This window comes from Aedes albopictus, chromosome 3 (genome assembly GCF_035046485.1).
Source record: "Aedes albopictus strain Foshan chromosome 3, AalbF5, whole genome shotgun sequence".
Lineage (NCBI taxonomy): Eukaryota > Metazoa > Arthropoda > Insecta > Diptera > Culicidae > Aedes > Aedes albopictus.
Genome location: NC_085138.1, coordinates 431751484 through 431768727, shown reverse-complemented (window position 1 = coordinate 431768727; position 17244 = coordinate 431751484). Strand labels below are relative to the sequence as shown.

General features: G+C 39.0%; 1 protein-coding gene across 1 annotated transcript; it reads right to left on the bottom strand.

Moving 5' to 3' along the window:
• Positions 1-10860: 10860 nt before the first annotated feature.
• Positions 10861-12667, bottom strand: LOC115254209 (uncharacterized). Its single transcript, XM_062856502.1, has 2 exons — positions 12041-12667; positions 10861-11976 (listed from the first exon to the last, which is right to left on the bottom strand). Exons 1-2 carry the CDS (start codon positions 12507-12509, stop codon positions 11162-11164), a joined length of 1284 nt encoding a protein of 427 aa, XP_062712486.1. The 5' UTR covers positions 12510-12667; the 3' UTR covers positions 10861-11161.
• Between the last annotated feature and the right edge of the window lie 4577 nt (positions 12668-17244).

Here is a 17244-nt window from a genome sequence, read left to right as displayed (position 1 = left end):
ATAAAACTAAAGATCCTCTCAAAGCTACATAAGGATTACCTTTGAACATTACAGTTACAGGAACAAATTTCCCACCTGCCGTAGTTCAAATTTAAGGGAGTGCCTTATCTTGGTTCAAAAGCTGCGATATGGGAACATTCTTGCGACGATGGTTCAACTGCAACTGTTTCCATGGTTCATAATAGCGCTCCTGCATCAGCCACTCTTACTATTTGGACCACCATTCCTTCCTCTACTAATCCGGTAGACTGAGATACCTCAAAATAGTTGCATACTCGCACCACACTCGCGATGCTCTTGTTTCTGGTTGATCTACCTTCACAAGTCACGGGTATCCCGGGGGCTACCTCCGATTCGGGAGTTCACGGGTGTCGAACCCGCGAGTGGAGCCGGAGGACGGGCGATTACGCGGATGTCGCCGCGATGCCAATTTGGTATCGAATTCTTGCCGCGCGGATCCATCGGCGGCGGTTAGTTAATCGGGAGCAGTGTCGGACCATCACGAAGACTTTTCGTTCGAGCCGCGGGAGGTGGCGACGATGCCTCAGTGAGACGCGGATGCCACTTGTTTCAGAAACTGAAATATAAACAAAATTAGTTTTTAAAAAGTTGGTTTTAATTAAAATACTAAAGAAAATAAGAGCTACCTTCAGTTTCGTATCACAAAAATTTTCGTTTCCCCACGATCAGCTATCAGCGTCTTCGAAACCAAAACAAACACCGAATAAAATGATGTAGTTATTTCGATATGACTGACGGGTGTTCGTTTTTATATTAATCCCGCCGAATCATCTTGAATCTTTTTGAATCTCTTCGAATCTTTTAAAATGATTCCAAAAAGATTACAGTGTCACACCCCCTGGTTATTGTTTATAATTGTATTTTTAGTCCGTACTATTTTTTCGCTGGAATTAGACGTCGATAAGACAAACGTAGTTGTTTTTATTTTGATGTGAAGAAAATCCCGGGTCGGGTTACGGTTTCGATCGGTTTGGATGTAAAACCGTACGCTAAGATTCCAACAATTCCCCTTGCCAAAATATGAGTTACATTTACCCATATTTGCGTAAAGTTTACGCAAATTTGAATAAAATTTACCCATATTTTAGAAAAATAGGTAAACTGATCTTAGCGTGTAGGGGCAACTGTGAAATCCGGAGCAACCCTGAGAAATTATGAGTAACAGTTTTTATTCGAATCCATTCTAAAACGTCTCTACGAAGCAGGAAATCGAGCAATACTGCTCGATTTTCCACTGGTATCTGGCAACACTACGGGAAAACTAGAGCTATCCAGAGTAATTCTGAGCAACACTTCGATAACAGAGTTACTCTCGTTGTATCTGTCTTGCCCTTAGGTTGAATACACATTATTAAAAACAAAAAAAAAGGTTATTGTGGTTATTTATCAACAATAAAAACAATGATTGTAAGCTCGATTGTAACAACAATTGTAATGACAAATAACAATTGGGTTATTTAGGGGTATCCGGATTATTTTATAATCGGATTCTCCGCCCAACAACTAGTCGAAATCCAAAATTTCATAATTTTCGGAGTCCGGGAACTATTTTTAAAATGCATTTAAAGTTTGTATAGGGATTTTTTTTGTTCGGGTCGAACTGACACTTTATCGATTGAACTGTCATTCTATCCACAAAAACGAAAACTGTTTTGTTAATTTAACCATCAAAACAAAGGTATTGGAATCCAATAAAATCACGTTATACTCAGAAAAATCAGTTGAGATAGCAAGATTGCAAATTAATCATGATTTTGATAGTGTAAATCCAAAGAACAAAATTTGCTTGCACTTAGTGCGGGCAAGCCTGCTCTTAACTCAATCTTTTCTCTCTTTTCGAGTCTGAAGCATCATAGAGTCACAGGCCTTCAGCTTAACAACTAACTGACGGAGAAAACTGCACAAAACATATGAACATTAGGGAACGTTCAAAAATTACGTCCAACATTTGGGGGAGGGGGGGGGGGTCAAGAATAGTGTGACAGTACGTGTATCGAGTATAGGGAAATTGCGTGACAGAGGGGGGAGGGGGGGTCTAGAAATCCCGAAAAACGATGGACGTAATTACGTGCACTTTTTTCACAAAACACGTTTTAAATTCACGCAAAATCCCAAAAATACTCCACACTGAACTGCGAACATACACTGTACTGATGTGACGATGATTTTAATCGCACTTTGTTCCCAGTGATACATATGCACATTTTTCGGCGTTTTGTCATTGGGCATTTATTGTTATTACCGTACGGGATTGGGCCGAAGGGTCCCAGATTTTCATGAAACTTTTTCCACAGGCAGGGATCATGAACAAAAAAAAAACTTGAAAAATTCAGAGTCGCCTATTTTTCCGGAAAACTCAGGAAATTCTTTGTTTTTCCCTGAAACTACTTACTTTGAAAAATCATAACTCAAGAACGAAGCATCATACAAACGAAGTGTTTTTTAGAAAATGAAAGCAATTTTTCTCAGAAATTAAAAAAATATCAACTGGACAAAGTTATCCACAAAATTTTCCACAGCTGAGAATATTCGTAAAGAAAAGCCGGAAAAATAATGCCCGACCTCGTAAAAACATATCAAAAAATATTTTTAAGAAAGTTGTTCTATAAGCTTTTATCGCTGAAGTTTTTGGAATGCACTTTTTTTTCGTTCCTGAGTTATGGCCAATTATGTTATCATACAATATATGCGTAAATGTGTTTCTTTTTTATTAACGAGTATTTTAACTTTGCACAAAATTTACCATAACTCAAGAAAGAAAAAAAAGTCCATTCCTAAAATTTCAGCGATCAAAGCTTATGAAACTACCTTCTCAAAAACATTTTTTTGAAAATTTTTCGCGAGCTCGGGAATGTTTTTCCGGCTTTACTTTTTGAATTTTCTCAACGGTGGAAAATTTTGTGGAAAACTTTTCCCACTTCATATTTTTTTTTTTGAATTTCTGAGAAAATTTGCTTTCATTTCCCAAAAACACTTTTGTCGTGATTCCAGATTGAATTTCTGCCAAATCTCCGCCAGGACGGAGCGCGGCACGAACACGTCCGTTCGTCTGCAAATCCGTCAAAAGAAGAACGAGCGAACTGAAAACGAGAAGGGCTAAAGCTTAGGTTGCTTCGTTGTTTTCTTTGTTCGTCGCATCTGTCATTTCATTTCACTGATTTGTTATGTCGACAGTCGACATTCAGTGTTGACATATGCACTAGAATAAATGTGCAAATACAAACTAAATAATTATCATTCAATTCTTTAATAAAGTGTAAATGTATTTTTTGTACTACGCTATATATACTACATTATCCCCCTTCTCTACTCTTCTTTTAAAACCATATTTGAAGAAATATTAGATTTCAATTTTCAAGTTAAACAAAAAAAATCAAAAAAAGGCCCAGTTCAAAACAATTTCTTTCGAACTCTTTCAACAGCTAATCTAAATATACCCAGAAAAAACATTCTTGATTCTAAATAAATTAAAATCCAATCCTGTTTCCATGAATTCCAAACCCAAGCATTCCTTCACACCTTTCTTGTGTTTAGTGCCGATAGCAAATAAAAAAAATAAGCATGTTTCAATTTTTCTCCGATCCAAGTTCTGTCTTGAACCAATCGAAATCCAATTCACATGTAATCCCAATTTAATCTGCTTCCAATCCTAATACAAACGCAATTTGACGCCAATCAAAATTTAATCCGAATCCAATCACATGGCAATGAAATATCATCATAATTTCATTCAATTCTAATACAAATCTCATCCCAGTTCAATTTGAATCTATTACAAATCCAATTCATATTCAATCCAATCTAAATTCAACCCTATCCAAATTCAGTCCAATCAAAATTATATGTAAATTATATCTAAAGGGGTCCAATATCAATTCAAATTCCACCCGAAGCTAATTCTAATTCAATTCAATTCAATTTGTCCAATGTAAATCCTATCCAAATTGAAACCAAAGTCATTCCCAATTAAATCCAAGACCAATCCTAATCCAATTTATACCCATTCCATATCCAGTTCAAATCATATCCAATCCTAATCCAATCCAAAATCAATCCAACTCCTTCTAATTCAATAATACTATAAAAACCAACTCCAATCCAAATCTAATCAAAGTTTAATCTGAATCGAATTCAAATTCCATTTGAATCTAGTCCAAGTTCATTCCAATCCAAAACAAATCTTAATTATATCCAAATCCAATTCAAATTGAATTCAATTTATATCTTATATATTTCCAATCCAAAGCTAATCCCAAATCAATTTAAACCTATTCCATATCCAATCCAAATAAAAATCGATCCAAATTTAGTCCAACTCCAATTTCAGTCCGGATTTAATTTAAATTCGATCCAATCCAATCTAATCCAATTCTAATTAGATCCAAATTGTAATCCGGTCCGAAACCGACCCAAAATCAATTCTATAAATATGCATTAGAATTCCAATCCAAACCAAAGTCAGTCCAACTTCAGTAAATTCCCATCTATCCACATCAAATTCAATTCACCTCTAATTCATAACCAATCCAAATTCTATCCAATTCGATTCCCATCGGTGCCATCTAAAACTATCCTTAATTCAATCCCAATCCGAATAAAATTTAAAACTCATTCAAATTTAACTCTAACTCAATCTTCATTATTTCCAAAACTAATTCAATTTTAATTCCGAACTAATTCAAGCTTTATAAAAATTCAACCAATGTTCCAATTTCAGTTCAAATCGAGTAAACCGATTTTTTTATATTTCTTTTTCAATCATCCTCCACTTTTCTTTACTTTTCTATTTCGATGCTCTTGCACTGTGAGTCAATAGTTTGTCAGGTTTTCTTGCGTACCCACGATACGGCCTGTTTTCTTGCACGGCGTCCACTCGCACCGGCAATCGCTTTTTTTTGCTGGGTGTCCTCTCGCACCTTCCAATCACTTTCGCACGGCGTCCACTCGCACCGGCGAATACATTTTGACTTTGCTAGGCGTCCTCTCGCACCTGCAAAGACTATTATATTGCTAGGTGTCCTCTCGCACCTGCGATCACACAATCACAGCGGCGTCCACTTACTCCTGCTAAAAAAACCGTTTTATTGCGTTCTCTTGCACTTCCGATGGCATATTTTCACTTGCCGGCCATATTTCACTGAAATGATCAATTGATCACCCACACACTTTTTCTCCACGTTCTTCCGTAATTTAGGTTTTCATCCAAGGAGTTTTCGTTCTTGAAAAGGCAAAGCCGTGCACTATACTTACACAATCCTGGGAGCACTACGCCATTGTCGTGATTCCAGATTGAATTTCTGCCAAATCTCCGCCAGGACGGAGCGCCGCACGAACGCGTCCGTTCGTCTGCAAATCCGTCAAAAGAAGAACGAGCGAACTGAAAACGAGAAGGGCTAAAGCTTAGGTTGCTTCGTTGTTTTCTTTGTTCGTCGCATCTGTCATTTCATTTCACTGATTTGTTATGTCGACAGTCGACATTCAGTGTTGACATATGCACTAGAATAAATGTGCAAATACAAACTAAATAATTATCATTCAATTCTTTAATAAAGTGTAAATGTATTTTTTGTACTACGCTATATATACTACAACTTTGTTTCTATGATGCTTCGTTGTTGAGTTATGATTTTTCAAAGTAAGTATTTAGTGTCAGGGGAAAACAAAGAAATCCCATCTGAGTTTTCCGGGAAAATAGGCGACCCTGATTTTTTCTCCATTTTTTTTGTTCATATCCACAGCCCAGCCTGTGGAAAAATTTTCATGAAAATCTGATACCCTTCGGCCCAATTTGTACGAATAAAAAAATGCCCCATTTCGACGTTTCGACCCTTCGACGTTCTGCCATTTTGATTTTTTGGTTTTGCCATTTTTGGTTTTATTTTTCACCCATCCACCTTTTGTCCTTCGACCTTCTGTTCTAAAGCCATTTTACGGAGCTTCTGTAGCTTTAAGGTTGAAGGATGCGTCATTGATATAATCGTCATCATTGATATTTTGAAAGTAGTTTTCTCGTTCAAAACACAAATATTCGTTATGAAAATGTATTCACTGTATTTCAGATGGAGAGCGGAATGCAGTGAATACATTTTCATAACAAATATTTGTGTTTTGAACGAGAAAACTGCTTTCGAACTTTCAATGATGACGAGGATATCAATGACGATAATCCTTCAACCTTAACTTTCCGTGATGCATTAACAGTTGGGAACAGCTCACTGGCGTAGTGTACGGTTTGATTAAAAAATTACCCTAATGATGATTGATGATTGATGATTGATGATTGATGATTGATGATTGATGATTGATGATTGATGATTGATGATTGATGATTGATGATTGATGATTGATGATTGATGATTGATGATTGATGATTGATGATTGATGATTGATGATTGATGATTGATGATTGATGATTGATGATTGATGATTGATGATTGATGATTGATGATTGATGATTGATGATTGATGATTGATGATTGATGATTGATGATTGATGATTGATGATTGATGATTGATGATTGATGATTGATGATTGATGATTGATGATTGATAATTGATGATTGATAATTGATGATTGATGATTGATGATTAATGATTGATGATTGATGATTGATGATTGATGATTGATGATTGATGATTGATGATTGATGATTGATGATTGATGATTGATGATTGATGATTGATGATTGATGATTGATGATTGATGATTGATGATTGATGATTGATGATTGATGATTGATGATTGATGATTGATGATTGATGATTGATGATTGATGATTGATGATTGATGATTGATGATTGATGATTGATGATTGATGATTGATGATTGATGATTGATGATTGATGATTGATGATTGATGATTGATGATTGATGATTGATGATTGATGATTGATGATTGATGATTGATGATTGATGATTGATGATTGATGATTGATGATTGATGATTGATGATTGATGATTGATGATTGATGATTGATGATTGATGATTGATGATTGATGATTGATGATTGATGATTGATGATTGATGATTGATGATTGATGATTGATGATTGATGATTGATGATTGATGATTGATGATTGATGATTGATGATTGATGATTGATGATTGATGATTGATGATTGATGATTGATGATTGATGATTCATGATTCATGATTCATGATTCATGATTCATGATTCATGATTCATGATTCATGATTCATGATTCATGATTCATGATTCATGATTCATGATTCATGATTCATGATTCATGATTCATGATTCATGATTCATGATTCATGATTCATGATTCATGATTCATGATTCATGATTCATGATTCATGATTCATGATTCATGATTCATGATTCATGATTCATGATTCATGATTCATGATTCATGATTCATGATTCATGATTCATGATTCATGATTCATGATTCATGATTGATGATTGATGATTGATGATTGATGATTGATGATTGATGATTGATGATTGATGATTGATGATTGATGATTGATGATTGATGATTGATGATTGATGATTGATGATTGATGATTGATGATTGATGATTGATGATTGATGATTGATGATTGATGATTGATGATTCATGATTCATGATTCATGATTCATGATTCATGATTCATGATTCATGATTCATGATTCATGATTCATGATTCATGATTCATGATTCATGATTCATGATTCATGATTCATGATTCATGATTCATGATTCATGATTCATGATTCATGATTCATGATTCATGATTCATGATTGATGATTGATGATTGATGATTGATGATTGATGATTGATGATTGATGATTGATGATTGATGATTGATGATTGATGATTGATGATTGATGATTGATGATTGATGATTGATGATTGATGATTGATGATTGATGATTGATGAAGAAAGAAGTTTTAGAAGCAACTGCTAGGGGATCTGATAAAGGTATTGGTGGAGAATTGTCAGAAAGAACACTTAGGGCATTCCCAAATACAGGTATGGAAATCCCCAGAAGGAACTCAGGAGATTTTTATAAGGATCATTTGGAGGGTTCCCGAAAGAAGCTTCTGTAAGATTCTCAGAAAGATTCTCAAAAGAATCTTTGCTAGGGAATGCTGTAATATATCCTGGAGAAATTCGAAAGACGATTAAAAAAAGTAGCTTCCTGAAATCCTCCACTAAAATCTCTTGGAAGTCTCTGTCCTACACAAATACCATGACGAGCTCCTGCAGGAATCCCAGAGGGAACCCTTGAAGAAATTGTAGAATAATCCCCTGAAAAAGTGCTAGAAAGTACTCCTGATGAAATCTCAGAGAAACTTCTGGAACACTAGAAGGTAAACTCCTGGAGAATATTAGAAGAAATTTAAAGGCTTTTCGGGGCATATCAGAATCATCAAACATTGTTCATACTAGTACGTTGTTCAATGTTGTACGTATGTAATGTATGTATGTGAAAATGTGCACTCATCTGCCATTCGGTAAACGGTTCAAAAGTATGCTGCTAACATTTTGTTTTAAAATTTGACACTTTAATTTAAGCTTTAATTCTTTGGAGACGGCATTTTCGCTTTTCTGAATGCAACCTCACTGGTCTAGAACACGTTTATAATGGTCGTTTTTCACGGCTGGGCTAATGTGACACATCCGTTTCCAAAGGGTTAACGTAGCACAGTACTCTGATAACCTTTTGGAAGTAATCTGCTCGATTACCTTACAAATAGAGCGTTCAAAGCATTACCGAAAAAAAAAAAAAACAGTTTGGTTCCAATCATGAAACAAATCAGACCTATTAGCCGGTGCATGTGCAACGCATCGCTCAAACATACATAATTTATTACACGAAGGTGTGAAACATTGAACCAGTGTCAATAATAATAGCCGGCTCGCACCTATAGGCTCGAGGATTTTTTCGTGTCTGCCCATTGAAATGGTCTCATGTTCCACGGACCGCATAAGGTCCACGAACATGACGGACACCGAAAAAAAGCAACACCTGTGCAACCCCATACGTACACTATGGGGTATACTTATTCAACGTTCATGTGATCCAAATGGGCTACACAGGTACAAAGAGGTACTTGCCCACAAATTATAGACATTAGGGTGAAGTCTTTCTTGTTTGGGTAAGGTTGCATTTATGGAGTTTCTTTGTAATCAATTCATGGCATGTTGGTCACTTAAGGGAGCGTCTATAAATTACGTCACGCAAAATAGCCCGTTTTCCCCCCCTATGTCACTCTTTTTGTATGAGACCTCTGTAATTTTTGTATGAGTTGTCACACTTTACTGAACCCCCCTCCCCCCTAAAAGCGTGACGTAATTTATGGACGTTCCCTAATACTAAAACCATCATACCCATATTGATTACACTGTTAGACAAAGCATAACTTTTGAAGAACATCGAGTTCTACTTCTGGACCAAAAACTCTTGAAAATATAGTCTTCGCATATCCGACGCAACCTCGCCGTGTATGACTAACGAGGTTGCAATTTACCTATTATGGGAATTCCGGTAGACAGTACAGTGGTTTTTCGGTTTTATCACGGTCAAAAAAAATTTTACCGTGATATAAACGAAACCGTGAATTTAGCGAAACGAGAAACAAATGTAAATTTTATATCCAAAATCGTTCAGCTGCACAATATATAAGTCGTAGCTTATATTTCTAAACTGTTTTGGTGGACTGGACAATGCTGTATTGATTTTATATTGATTTCGAAATGTTTTAAAACAAGTGTGATAAAAACGAAATGAAAATCGTGATATATTCGAACAGAAAACCGTGAATTTGGGCGAGTAGTGATTAAAACGACTAGTGATAAAACCGAAACGCCACTGTAGTAAATTTATTTGCTAGCTCTACTTTTTCATCCTGCTAATTTTAACACTGTCGTGTTATTGTAGCTTATTTGTTAAGTATGATTTTTATACATTTTTTGTAAATCTTTATTTTAATGTGCCTTTTAAGGGAATGTGGAACTGGTTTTGCCAATTTTTACTAAATTTTTGATATATGCATAATTGAATATTAACTATTGAATTATGCATATATCAAAATTTTAGTAAAAATTAGCAAAACCAGTTCCACTACCCTAAATGTGCGATCTGCAATTTGAACCAGACCGCTCGCTCGCTCGCCCGCCCAGCAGCGCTAAACCTGTGAACCGCGAAGAAGGAGACCTACTGCACGGTGGCAATGGCAAGGTTGTTCGGCTGATGTTTTTGTATGTTTATCTTCATGCATATTTTGTTTCGTTTGTCCATTATGGGTTTGTAGGTAGGCAAGATGCATTTGGTGGGTGGCGCGGCGTCTTAGTTGCAATTTGTGTTCTACGCTACTGTCGAGATTAGTGATTTAACGACTATTGGCAACATGTCGATTACGGGGAGATTATCAGAAGATGATGAAATATGATCATTTCGTTGAATAAAGAAACTTCTAGAGCAGTCAGTCAAATAGATGGCTAAGTTCTCAATGAAAAATTGTCGAAATTCAAAGATTCGTTTAATGTAATATTCGTTACATTTCAAACAGTTTTTAATATTTTTTTTTATAATTTATATGAAGCAGATAAATAAGTTTGGGTATCTTAATTCTTTGAATCGTAACCCTAGTGTTTTTTTTTTTAATTTTTTTTTATTTGTTTTATTTGTCTTTAGCATACAATGCCGCACAGACTGATTAATTAAAGTAACTTAAATTTAATTAGAATTAAATTTTAAAATTAATTTGAATCAAACTACATTTTATTACTTCAAGCTTCTAAACATTACAGTAAATATGCAATGAACATCATCATAAACTGAAAATAAATATTGAAAACTACAAACAACACAGCAACATCACACTACAGTTTCAACAATTCACGGACGTATTGGCATTTTGTTGATTAGACGTTAACATGTCAGTTTCCTTGGTTTTAAAGATCATGTAATAGGAATATAAATAAATAGGTTAATAATACTACAGTGAATGGTATATAAATGCAATTCATAACCCGGTATTATCTCCTCCAATGATCAATTTTTTTCCTTTGATTTCCTAACTATCACCTTTTTATCCTAAGACTTCAAGTTTCAAAACTCGTTTTTTCTTGAAGTCACGTCATTACTATATACGATAAATTAGTCATACATCATAATAAGAGCTCAAACAGTCTTTTCATGTTTAGGAAATAGTTTTCGCCACAGTCGATCCAGGAACGGTGCAGACAATCCAAATGGAAGCAAACGTAATTGTTTCACTCCTTTTAACCGAAAATCTTTTTCCAAAAGCGGTGATTTGTTGCTCAAAATTGATCTTGACTGTAAAGAAGAGTGATGGGTTAGTTTGTATAATATCTTTGAAAAACGACAACTAACCGAGTTGAACCGCCGCAACTTTACGTCCAAGAAGCAAGTCCAGTACTGCCCAGCACCAACGTACTTGGCACATTCCGGGGCACTTTGGTTCAGCTTCGACATATTCATCCGCTTGAACGCATCACACTCCGTGATAGAATTTGCTGTTTTCAAAACGTACAGCAAGATCTTAACCGTTTCCTCGTGACCAGGGCTGTAGAAAGAATCCTCCCAGATCAGCGACGGGACAAATCCGAGCCACACGTGTCCATCCAGATTAGCATTTCCCATGACCAGCCTGAGTCTGGCGTTAGGTATGGCTCGGTATTCGTCGTCGAGTCCCGGTGTTCTCAAATACAATTCCGTTCCCAGCACTGTTGGGCTGTCCTTCAAACTGTCGTTTGTTTTTGTGTAAAAAATTGGAGTCATAACAGGGCTGCCCATGCTGATTTCCAACGGTAAATTTCGCAAACTCTCCAGGGCCACTTCAGGTAACACCGAGCCTCTACTCAAGTGACGATAATCATTGAAACATCTACCGGCTATAAGAACCTCGTTTTCTGCAAAAATGCATTGCTTCGAGCCATCAAGATCTAGCTCGACTCCGAGTACCGAAGCGGCAGCTGGAAGAACAACCGTTTTAGCACGACATATTTGCGTGTCTCCGCATGCACGTCCCAAACTCACCGTGATTATACAACAGACGTGCGACATTAGCTCCACTCAGCAGCAGCAGATTGGGATCAATTGCCCAAAGTGTTTGCTGCCCTGTGTCCAGTCCGCGGGTCCGGTTCTTGTAGCCGATGCCGACCCTTTGGCCCTGGTGCAGTGGATCCGTAAACTCGTATCCCATCAGATGAGTGCACTCGGCGAACGTGTCGGAAATGCGCAATCCCAACGCATTTGGCACGCTGGCCGGTTCCAAAATCTGATCACATTGATTCGATTGCAACACTAGGACCGTTTTCGGATGGTGGGTTTTGGCCAGATGGGAACCTATGCTGCGCGCCACGTGATCACTTCCAAGGACGACATAGTCGTACCGGTCTTCTAAAACGATTCGCTTCCGTATGTTGTTCGACGGGGCAGCAACAGCAAGGCACGCGTGTGTGATGATGGCAAAAAGATTCAAAGCAAACTGAAAGCGGTTCTTCATTCTTGCGGCTGTGCGAAAAGATAGGTACTGGAGACAAGCTAGGGCACTGAAGTAGTTATAACGACGCACATTGTTCCGTTCGCAAGTCGCGCAGACAAAATAAGTTGAAACAGTTTGTATTTCGAGGGCGACACAAACAACTCACAGATAAAGCTTGTCTGCATCTAACCGAATGGATTGCCACAGATCTAAATAGGGTGATGCTTTGATGTAATAAAATGAAACTTTTTATATGTTTGGAAAATGTACTTTGTAAAGTAAAATCAAACAGATGCACTATTCAAAACATGAATTCATTGAAACATGAGTGTAGCCAGACAGACAGACAGACAGACAGACAGACAGACAGACAGACAGACAGACAGACAGACAGACAGACAGACAGACAGACAGACAGACAGACAGACAGACAGACAGACAGACAGACAGACAGACAGACAGACAGACAGACAGACAGACAGACAGACAGACAGACAGACAGACAGACAGACAGACAGACAGACAGACAGACAGACAGACAGACAGACAGACAGACAGACAGACAGACAGACAGACAGACAGACAGACAGACAGACAGACAGACAGACAGACAGACAGACAGACAGACAGACAGACAGACAGACAGACAGACAGACAGACAGACAGACAGACAGACAGACAGACAGACAGACAGACAGACAGACAGACAGACAGACAGACAGACAGACAGACAGACAGACAGACAGACAGACAGACAGACAGACAGACAGACAGACAGACAGACAGACAGACAGACAGACAGACAGACAGACAGACAGACAGACAGACAGACAGACAGACAGACAGACAGACAGACAGACAGACAGACAGACAGACAGACAGACAGACAGACAGACAGACAGACAGACAGACAGACAGACAGACAGACAGACAGACAGACAGACAGACAGACAGACAGACAGACAGACAGACAGACAGACAGACAGACAGACAGACAGACAGACAGACAGACAGACAGACAGACAGACAGACAGACAGACAGACAGACAGACAGACAGACAGACAGACAGACAGACAGACAGACAGACAGACAGACAGACAGACAGACAGACAGACAGACAGACAGACAGACAGACAGACAGACAGACAGACAGACAGACAGACAGACAGACAGACAGACAGACAGACAGACAGACAGACAGACAGACAGACAGACAGACAGACAGACAGACAGACAGACAGACAGACAGACAGACAGACAGACAGACAGACAGACAGACAGACAGACAGACAGACAGACAGACAGACAGACAGACAGACAGACAGACAGACAGACAGACAGACAGACAGACAGACAGACAGACAGACAGACAGACAGACAGACAGACAGACAGACAGACAGACAGACAGACAGACAGACAGACAGACAGACAGACAGACAGACAGACAGACAGACAGACAGACAGACAGACAGACAGACAGACAGACAGACAGACAGACAGACAGACAGACAGACAGACAGACAGACAGACAGACAGACAGACAGACAGACAGACAGACAGACAGACAGACAGACAGACAGACAGACAGACAGACAGACAGACAGACAGACAGACAGACAGACAGACAGACAGACAGACAGACAGACAGACAGACAGACAGACAGACAGACAGACAGACAGACAGACAGACAGACAGACAGACAGACAGACAGACAGACAGACAGACAGACAGACAGACAGACAGACAGACAGACAGACAGACAGACAGACAGACAGACAGACAGACAGACAGACAGACAGACAGACAGACAGACAGACAGACAGACAGACAGACAGACAGACAGACAGACAGACAGACAGACAGACAGACAGACAGACAGACAGACAGACAGACAGACAGACAGACAGACAGACAGACAGACAGACAGACAGACAGACAGACAGACAGACAGACAGACAGACAGACAGACAGACAGACAGACAGACAGACAGACAGACAGACAGACAGACAGACAGACAGACAGACAGACAGACAGACAGACAGACAGACAGACAGACAGACAGACAGACAGACAGACAGACAGACAGACAGACAGACAGACAGACAGACAGACAGACAGACAGACAGACAGACAGACAGACAGACAGACAGACAGACAGACAGACAGACAGACAGACAGACAGACAGACAGACAGACAGACAGACAGACAGACAGACAGACAGACAGACAGACAGACAGACAGACAGACAGACAGACAGACAGACAGACAGACAGACAGACAGACAGACAGACAGACAGACAGACAGACAGACAGACAGACAGACAGACAGACAGACAGACAGACAGACAGACAGACAGACAGACAGACAGACAGACAGACAGACAGACAGACAGACAGACAGACAGACAGACAGACAGACAGACAGACAGACAGACAGACAGACAGACAGACAGACAGACAGACAGACAGACAGACAGACAGACAGACAGACAGACAGACAGACAGACAGACAGACAGACAGACAGACAGACAGACAGACAGACAGACAGACAGACAGACAGACAGACAGACAGACAGATCGTTAGCCTCTTAAGCAGCCAGAAAGTTCCATTCGGAACTTTATCTGAACTTTGCGGGACTTGAAGGTGCATTTTGTCATGGGAAGCGGAACTTTTGGTTAAGGTACACCGGGGCAAGTTGAAACGGGTGGGGCAAGATGAAACTCGAAGTTTTGAAATAGATTTCAATACAATTTGGAAATTTCTCTTTCGCCAAAAGATTGTTTGAATCAAAAACTATGTGTTATGACATATAAGATGTTTATCATCATTGGATAACATCATGTTAACCCGCTGTTTCATCTTGCCCCACCCGTTTCAACTTGCCCCGGTGTACCTTACTTGGGTTTGTTCTTAACTTATTGTGACAATGTTCATCAAATAAAAGAATTTATGATTCTTCTTGGTGAAACTTCTCTCTGGGACAAACCCAGCTTAGTGCTCTATGAAAAGTTTCTGGACCGAGCGGAAATCAGACCCACCATCCTCAGCATGGTCCATTGGCGTAGCTAGGATTTTTTTCTGGAGGGGGCCCAGGGGGGGGCCTGACTTGAAATGACTTTTAAACGGAATGGGCGCCCGATATGTGAATATGCAAATCGGCATTGCAAAAATTTCCTCAGAAATTTGTCCCGGAATTTATCCAGAAATTATTCCAGATATTCCTCCAGGCATTCCTCCAGGATTTTTTCCAGGAATTCCTCCGGAAATTCTTCCAGGGTTTCCTTCAGGAATTATTCCTGGAATTTCTCCTTCAGGGATTCCTCCAGAAATTATTTTACGGATATGTCCCCAAGAATTCCTCTAGGGATTTGTCCAGGAATGCTTCCTAGATTTCCAACAGGATTTATTCCAGAAGTTCCTCCTGAGGTTCCTCCAGAAATCCCAAGGATTATTTCAAGAGTTTCTTTAGAAATTTCTCTAAGGTTTCCTCCGGGAATTCCTCAAGAGGTTTCTATAGAATTACATCAGGAATTCCTTCAGAAATTCCTCCAGCAATTGATCCAGGAATTACTACCGCAACTTCCCGGAGTTTGTCCAGGAATTATTCCAAGAATTCCTCCAGGATTTCTTGCATGAATTCCTCCTGAGATTCCTCTAGGATTTCTTCAGGTTCCTCCAGGCAATCCTCCAGGGTTTTCTTTAGAAATTTTCTCAGAAATTTGTCCCGGAATTTATCCAGAAATTATTCCAGATATTCTTCCAGGTATTCCTCCAGGATTTCATCCAAGTATTTCTCTAGGAACTCCTTCAGGAATTCCACCAAGAATTCCTGCAGAAATTACCCCAGGTATTTTCATCAGGAATTCCTCCAGGAATTTCTTCAGGAATTTATCCAGGAATTCCTTCATAAATTTCTTCGGGAATAACTACAGCAATTCCTCCAGGTATTTTCTCCAAGAATGCCTCTATGGGTTTATCCAGGAATTCTTCCTGGGATTCTGCCAGGAGTTTGTCCAACAGTTCCTCCAGGCATTCCTTCTGAGGTTCTTCCAGTAATTGCTACAGGGATTCCTCCAAGGATTTGTCCAAGAATTACCCCAGGGATTCTTCCAAGAATTTCTCTAGAAATTGCAAAAGGTTCTTTCTGAGAATAGTTTCATGGAGTCCTCCTAGAATTCCTCTAGGGAATCTTTCAGGAATTCATCCAGGGATTCCTTCCGGATTTCTTCAAGAGTTTGCTCCAGGAATTGATACAGGAATTATCCAGGGTGTCCTCCAGTAATTTCACTTGAAATTCATCCAGCGAATTCCTGTGAATTCCTCCACAGATTCATCCAGGTATTCCTCCTGGGATTTTTATAGGAATTCTCCTAGGGATTATTCCAGGCATTCTTCCAGGAATTTCTCCAGGGATGCCTCCAAGAAATCCTCCAATTATTCCTTCAGAAATTCCTCCAGAAACTTCTCCAGGGATTCCGCCAGGACAATCTCCATGATTTCCTCCAGAGATTCCTCTAGGAATTGCTTCAGGGATTTCTCCAGGAATTCCTTCTGTGATTTCTCCGAGAATTCCTTTAGGGATTCCTGCAGAAATCCCTCCAAGGATCCATGCAGAAATTTTTTCAAGGAATTCCTACAGGGATTCCTGATGCGGTTTCTTCATTTTTTTTTTCCAGGGATTTATCTCATAATTGCTTTTAGGATTCCTCCAGGTATACTTTCAGAAATTCCTGCAAGGATTCCTATACT

Excerpts from the sequence above, each read along its gene's own strand:
- LOC115254209 (XM_062856502.1), bottom strand. The coding sequence starts at position 12,509 with ATGAAGAACCGCTTTCAGTTTGCTTTGAATCTTTTTGCCATCATCACA. Across the intron at positions 11,977-12,040 it reads ACGTCTGTTGTATAATCACG|CTGCCGCTTCGGTACTCGGA; the intron begins GTGAGTTTGGGA and ends TTGTTCTTCCAG.